The sequence below is a fragment of the Conger conger genome, chromosome 13 (assembly GCF_963514075.1).
Source record: "Conger conger chromosome 13, fConCon1.1, whole genome shotgun sequence".
In the NCBI taxonomy this organism is placed as follows: Eukaryota; Metazoa; Chordata; class Actinopteri; order Anguilliformes; family Congridae; genus Conger; species Conger conger.
Window position 1 is genome coordinate 40,682,011 of NC_083772.1, and position 7,306 is coordinate 40,689,316.

General features: G+C 42.0%; 1 protein-coding gene across 1 annotated transcript; it reads right to left on the reverse strand.

The window, feature by feature from the left end:
- Window positions 1–43: 43 nt before the first annotated feature.
- vps26b (VPS26, retromer complex component B) lies at window positions 44–7,100 on the reverse strand. Its single transcript, XM_061217051.1, has 6 exons — window positions 6,268–7,100; window positions 4,543–4,699; window positions 3,292–3,456; window positions 2,893–3,068; window positions 2,019–2,161; window positions 44–1,691 (listed from the first exon to the last, which is right to left on the reverse strand). Exons 1-6 carry the CDS (start codon window positions 6,488–6,490, stop codon window positions 1,557–1,559), a joined length of 999 nt encoding a protein of 332 aa, XP_061073035.1. The 5' UTR covers window positions 6,491–7,100; the 3' UTR covers window positions 44–1,556.
- Between the last annotated feature and the right edge of the window lie 206 nt (window positions 7,101–7,306).

Here is a 7,306-nt window from a genome sequence, read left to right on the forward strand (position 1 = left end):
AAAAAGACACATTGCCCCCTAGTGGTCAAATAACCAGCTGCACTTTGGAGCAGAATCATTGGTCTTTAATGCATTATGAACCATGAAAATAAAGACCATGTTCTGCCTCATTAAACATGAAACCCAACATTATAAAATTTGCTCAAAACTTCAGCCTCAATTCGATTTAACCACAACACAACACTGTTTGAGTAACAAATGAACCAAGTGTTACTGTGTAAAGTTTAAACACAAATGTTTGAATATGAAATTGTTACACTTGCTTAACATGATATTAAGGACAACACAGTGTGCGGTTAGGTTAAACAAAGATCCTATATATTTATAAAGTGGACAACAAACAGTTATATTTATCAGTGCAAAAAATACATAGCTTATGAGGAAAATGGTTTGTTGTAACAACCATTTTGAAGAGGCAAAAAGGAATGTAATGAATATGCTGCGCAATAATGGAATACTTTCTGTGCACCAGGCACAACCTGTTTACTGCGGTTTACAGCTTGGCGATGTATGATTGCCCTATTGGTAACACAACAATAACGTTACACAAACTGGCACAAACTAATGTAGTTGTTAAAGTTATATGTACATTATTCATTCATATTAACGCATCAATGCATTTGTACATCAATTAATGTTAACAACTGCGTTAGTGAATGCCAATTCATATACCCATATTGTGTGACCACCCTATGGATATATACTGTCATCAACATTCCATCATCCCTTGTCTTTGATATTGAACACTGCCACTCATCAAATGTATAAACACATAAACAATAACAATGCATTGTGGAAGTGGAATCATTTGCACTTACCACTAAAGATGACTGATTTATGGCAGATGAGAATGTTGTATAAAGTGGTGTCGTCATCTGAGCCAGCAATGGGGTCGAGGTTAAACACAATTCAAGTCTAACCGAAGGGCACAACTGTGATGGCGACGATGACAAACGGTCCACTGCACAAGTACAAACCGTAAGTCACACGACCGCGCATCGACCGTGACGATCGGCGGTGGCAACGGTCAGACATCGCTGTAACCAACCCTTTTTACTCCAAAGGAATTTTGCGTGTCAAGGCCTAAAAGCCTGATTAGCCCAAATCTGAAGAGTCCGCATATTTTCCCTTCTCATTTTAATATAAAAAGGATTGTGTTTGTGTGAAATGAGGCGCTGGCACCCGAAAAAACCGCTCCACATCGGGAGAGTGGCTGTGTAATCGCTGCCGAACGCGTGAAGGGGCACAGTGCTTGTCACGAGGGGAGGTGAAATGTCGCAAAATGGCCGCCGCTTCGACACAGATTTACTCAGAAAAGGCAGTGAGACAGGAAATGCAGCCTGGGTTCTCCTTTCACAAAGTATCCTGTGGCCTTCATGTAGTAGATAAAGTAGTCCTATCCCTTCATGTAGTAGATATGTTAAAAAAAGAGAAAAACAATAGGGGGCAAGAGGGCCCTCACATTGACCTTCCGGAGCACATTTGTGCACAGTCATGCTCGCTCACACAAGCGCACAAGTCTCATGTTTCTTTAGGGGGGGGGTGTAGGGGGGGCTTCAGTTGCTGTCCCCTTTGGCCAGGGCTGCTGGCTTCTCTCCGCTGGGGGTGCCCTCGAAGCGCTGCGAGGCGATGCTAGCTTGGTGGGACATGCTCTTCCTCACGATGTCCCCTTTCCTCCATAGCGTGATCTCCTAAGAACCAGACGGGGAGACGGTCAGCGGTTCCGCATTTTCAGCCCATGCACCTGAGGGGTGTTTCACAAAGCTGGCTAACTCACAAAGCTTCACTTCTGGTTTTCTTTAGAGTAAAGCCTGAAACCCCCTCAAATATAGAACGTGGACAGAAGTAAAAACAGCTGTTCTGGGTTTCACTCAACGCGTTAGTCCAGCTTACTCAGTTAGCTGGCTTTGTGAAATACCCCCCTGGGTCACCTGGCTTAGATGTAGTTAGAAGCCTGAGTTAAAACGTGTAAGTTACTGGTTATCCCCGCGGCACACTAAGGGTTTGCTGGACTGTACCTGCTGTTTGAAGTAGCGCCTCTCCTCCTCGTCGATCAGGACCAGGTTCAGGTAGTAGCGCACTGAGAACTTCTTGTTAATGTCCCTCATGGTCGGGGTCATTTCGTAACCCGCCAGGAACAGCCGGATGGGGATGGATTCTCCTGTAATAATCAGATCACAGAATGAACAGCCTGCTCTTTCCTGTTCTGCATAGACTCAGGGGGCCTGGCTTCCCTTGACCTTGTTCTAATGTGACCCAGTATCGAGCTGAGAACAGGTTTTGAATTTCCTATGAACTTGAGGAACCATACAAAACTATTTATATAGAGGCACAATATAAATAGCGAAAATGGGAAATGGCAAATCTTACCGAATATCTTTTAGTGTAATTTCAATTTTTTAAAAGGTTCAAAAAGTGGGTTTTCTGTGCACGAATACATGCCGTTTTGTATGTTTATACTCAACTTTGAATTACAGTAAAATGCAAGTTACTTTTTTTTGCCATGAATATAGTTTGGTGAATTCAGTGATGACAGAATTACGCAAGGTATACCAAATATACAGTACTGTCCAGAACTCTTAGGCACCTGTATAACATTCTGTACAGATAAGATTCTTTCAAAAATAATTCAATTTAAGGTCCTAAATAAACATACAATTACATTTTAGTAATTTGGCAGAAAAGTTAAAAACTGAATCAAATCAATATTTTTTGTGACCATCCTTCAGCGTTAAAACTGCATCACATCTCTGAGATAGCCAACGCTGTCCTGAAGTTCTATAAGAAAATCAGCAGGGAGGTTCCAACTGGATTCAGACTTCTGGATACAGACTCTTGAGAAAGATAGGTTCTGGATACAAACTTTAAAGAAGCCGCTTCGGTATTTGTTACCTCTCACTGGCGCGCCATCCATAATCTCATATTTGGCAATGGTGTCGTTTTCATGGTAAACGTTGGGCCCTGTGCCGGTTGTCTCCCGTTTAATGATGCCGATCTCCATGTGCTTGATCTTAATCCGCACCAACAGGAAGTAGATCTTCCCAACTATGACGTCCTTGAGGTGATACCTGCATTTTTCCCCAGAAGGTTTTGGAAGACAGCTTTGTTAGCACGTTCACTGCTAAACAGAAAATACCATACGTACATTAACATTACAAGGACTGAGGATTTTGAATGTTGCAAGGAAACTGAAAACGTGCAGTCCAAACTGTATTCTGAGACTTTGGTTTCTGGTAACCTTCCTTTGTGTGTGTTGTGGGCTTTAAACCAGTGCCTTTGCTTGAAACTCACTTGGATTTGTTGTACTCAAATTCGATGTGAAGGCAGTCTTCGATTCCCACTTCCATCTTGATGGAGGAATTGAGCTCAGGGTACGTACTGAGCGTGTGCACAACGATGTCAGTCTCTTTACTGATGTCATTCATCCTCCTGCTGACTGTTGCCCGTAAAAAGTACCTGCAGACAGTGACTGTAATGAGTCTCCCATGTAGTAGTAGTAGTAGTAGTAGTAGTAGTATTAATAATAATGTTTATAATGTTTTTCATGAAATCGCCTAACACAATCGTTTTATTCATTTTTTTTTATTTTTTTATGCTGTGTCCTGCTCTGAAGACTGAATCCTGACATGATTACAGTAGCTAATTAGTGGCCAATCGTACAAATAAAAATACCTCCTGCCCCATACTTTTACAACAATTCATCAATGTTCTCTACACAACGTAATAGCATGGTGCTGTTCGATGGCTGAAATCTGAGGAAAAACTCTTGTTTAGACTGCCATGGTCTTCCCTAATATGCAGCTCAGGGTAGTGAACCCCACGAGTGCCACCATAGGCAATATACAATGGCATATATACACTCAGTGAGCACATTATTAGGTATTTTAGACTTATTGTTTTTACATATTAAGTCTTTGCTGCTGTAACCTATCCACTTAGAGGTTTGATGTGTTGTGTGTTCAGAGATGCTCTTCTGTATACCACTGTAATGTGTGGTTATTTGTGTTACTGTCACCTTCCTGTCAGCTTTGACCAGTCTGGTCATTCTCCTCTGACCTTAACAAGGCGTTTCTGCCCGCAGAACTACTGCTCACTGGGTGTTTTTTGTTCTTCGCACCATTCTGAGTAAACTCTAGAGACTGTTGTGCGTGAAAATCCTTGTCTGCTGTCACCCCTCATCCAGAACATTACTTTTATGGTTTGTAAGGGTCCTTTAATTTAAGTTATATTTATTTTAACAGCCATTTTCCATTGTCCACAGTTGCACATTACTCTTTAGGTTTCGCAATCATCTCCATTTCAGAAACACAATGTGGTGTGGTTTTTGTGCTCTACAGAGAAAGCTTTTTTGTCCGTTTTAAATGATAAGACTTCAAGTTCTTGTTTCTGAAAGAGGGTAACCCAATTATGTACTTTTTTTACTGCTAGCAATTTTTTGCTTTCTTGTGGTGTTATGACATATTCAGCCAAGTAGCCTACTGTTTATTTCTGCTGTACGCTGAAGATGTAAGATGTAAATCTCCTAGAGGTTGCTGCGCTTACCGTAGCTTGACATTCTGTCCCGTGTAAGACTCATAGGGTTTTTCCACATGTGTGAACTCAAACTCAAACGTCTGTGACTGTGTGAGTTCACCGGGCCGGGCCAGGTCCTTCACCAGAGACACAAACTCATGGTGGTTCCCTCGGTCATAGTAAAGCTCTGCAGACACAGGAAAACAAACATTTCTGTGTTCATATGGGTGTTTCATTGTATGAAAATTGTGTGTGTGTCTGTGTGTGTGTGTGTGTGTGCGTGCGTGTGTGAGAAAACCAGAAGGGAAACACCATTGTGAAGTAACATATTAACCGATGTAATTTCACTACACTCTTTGTGTGTTTTTGATTAGAGTAGCTGCTTTCACACACACTCGTCTCACACTTTTCATTAATACCGGGTCATGCACATTTGCCAGTTCAGTGGTGGAAAGAGCACCAAAGGCAATGGACGACAGGGCAGTGGAGAAACATCACACTTCATCCTTCACCATGTTTTCAACACACGGATTAGTGTGGTGCACACCTAAAAGAGGCCTACAGGCCTGCCTGCTTGGTGCCAATGGTTAAGGATTGTACCATTTTAATGGTGGTGTGGGGGGCATTTTCCAGGCGTGGTTTGGTGCAATCCCTTGTAAGGATGATTGTAATGGCTAATGAATGATTCTGAGCGATCGACGCGATCCCATGTCGAAACATTTCCTCCCTGACTGCAGGGGTCTCTTCCAGGACGACAATGCCCCTATTCACAGGACGCAATATGCCGTGGGTTTCTCGGTCATCCGTTCAAGCATTTATGGGAGATTGTGAACAATGTCTGACAATGTTTTCCACCTCTATCAACAAAGCATGAGTCAGTTAACTTTCTAGTGGCAGCATGCTGCCCCTCTTGTATAATTCTTGTAGATTGTGTGTGTGTGAATGTGTGTGAGAGCGAGAGCGAGAGAGAGAGAGATGCTGCATTGAGAACATGCATGTACCAACCCATTTTAACCACTTTTCCCCGGCTCAATTTAATACAGTAGGCTATGTACCCAGTTTCCTATTAGATATAGAGTCCCGCACCCTTCTGAAAAAAACAGCTCAAGGGAGATTTTGAAACAGCTGGTAGCGGTTGGACCAGTTAGACCAGCTCCATTCTCAACATGGTTTGACCAGTTTTGAAACAGCTGTTAGCTGGTCATTTCAAGATGGTTATAGCTGGATTTTACACCAGGGCGGATGTATAGAACATTGAGGAGGATGTAGGTGGCTTTTGGAGAGCCCCGCAACATTACCCATAGACACGATTCGCCTACATTATTTCCTATTTACCTGGCAACAAAATTAAGCTATACAGTCGGCTACTTGGCTAGTTAATCTTATGATGATATTAGTTGCAGTATGTGCGTAATATTTCAACGGAGTCGGATATGTGCAGCGCCCATTCATTCGTGTCTATTTTTAAACCATCCCCCTAATTCGTTATGCAGCACATTTCCACGGACCACTGCTCTAGAGATCACGGACCACCTGTGGTAGGACCACAGCTGGATGACTGGTCGTAACAAACTGAAACTAAAAATTACCCAGCTACGTAGCTACCGATGCACTGTATAAAACGGATTTTGTAGTTCTCGCCGGTAACACGAGTAACACACACTTGGTACGGTAGAATGACTTGCACTCACGTTAACGATGTCTATACTGCATATGGGCCTGTCTTTCGTGGCTATAATGGCCACTTGTACTCACCGATCTGTCCAATGAATTCGACCTTGATGCCTTGATGCTCAAGTCTCTTCCCTGGACTCTTCAACGTTACATTGACTTTTCCGGACACCGTCTCACCATCGTAGAACAGAAAATATTTGTCCTTCTTCCCATCTTCTGTCTTGTGTTCCACTTTCTTTCGCGTTTCAGCATCATTCAGGACCACATCAATTTCCGCACTCTGACCAAAACTAAAGAAGCTCATCACTGCTAGCGAACTGAACAGAACCGAGGTCTTCCTATTACTTCAGCTAGCGGTAGCTAGCAAGCTCGCTTTACTTAGTCACGCATTTGTTTAAAAATTCGATGTAGAGCCTGCAGTGGTTTCAGAAAAAAAACTCCCTTTGTTGCTTGAAAGATGTAAAGCGTTGTTTCCGACTGCAGGATGAGCTTGTCGTTCAAAGTACAGTATTGATTCCGTAGCTTGCCCTCGCTATGGGCATGCGCGCGGCTGGTTTGGGAGTCTTCTGCGACGACAGGACGTTTTCTCGATTATAATTTTTTTATATCCAAAAGGACTGTAATGTGATATTTGCATCAGATACTACGAAATACAAGCAGTTTCTTGTAAACACTCACAGCTTTTCAACTGACAGCAATACAAATAATAGCATGATATGACGGATATATTTAGTGCCAACTGACCGACTGAGATCCAAGTGAGCTAGTTAATTGGTAGAAAAATATGTAGTGTTAACCATATTCGATTCATATGGATTCGTATTATGAATAGAACGCATTTATATAGCACATACAGTTAAAGTAAAATACATCGCATTTTTTGGTGAAGAAACCGCTTTTGCCAATTTTGCATTCCTTATGCGATGGCTTCCTGCGCTGATAAACTTCCGGAATTTCAAGCACTATGGTTTCAAAATAAAAGTAAGAATGAAAATTGGACAACGGGTTTCAATTATTTTATCGTTTGAAAAAATTAGAAAATTAAATTAGTACAAAACTGACTGATTGCTACGAAGGCTATATTATTGGTATAATATAGCTACATAAAAATATGAACTGT

Bases quoted from the DNA above. Each gene is read 5' to 3' on its own strand.
- vps26b (XM_061217051.1), bottom strand. From the start codon at position 6,490: ATGAGCTTCTTTAGTTTTGGTCAGAGTGCGGAAATTGATGTGGTCCTG. The intron at 4,700-6,267 runs GTGAGTACAAGT...CTGTGTCTGCAG, and splicing joins CGAATTCATTGGACAGATCG to AGCTTTACTATGACCGAGGG. The intron at 3,069-3,291 runs GTGAGTTTCAAG...GGAAAAATGCAG, and splicing joins TTTGAGTACAACAAATCCAA to GTATCACCTCAAGGACGTCA.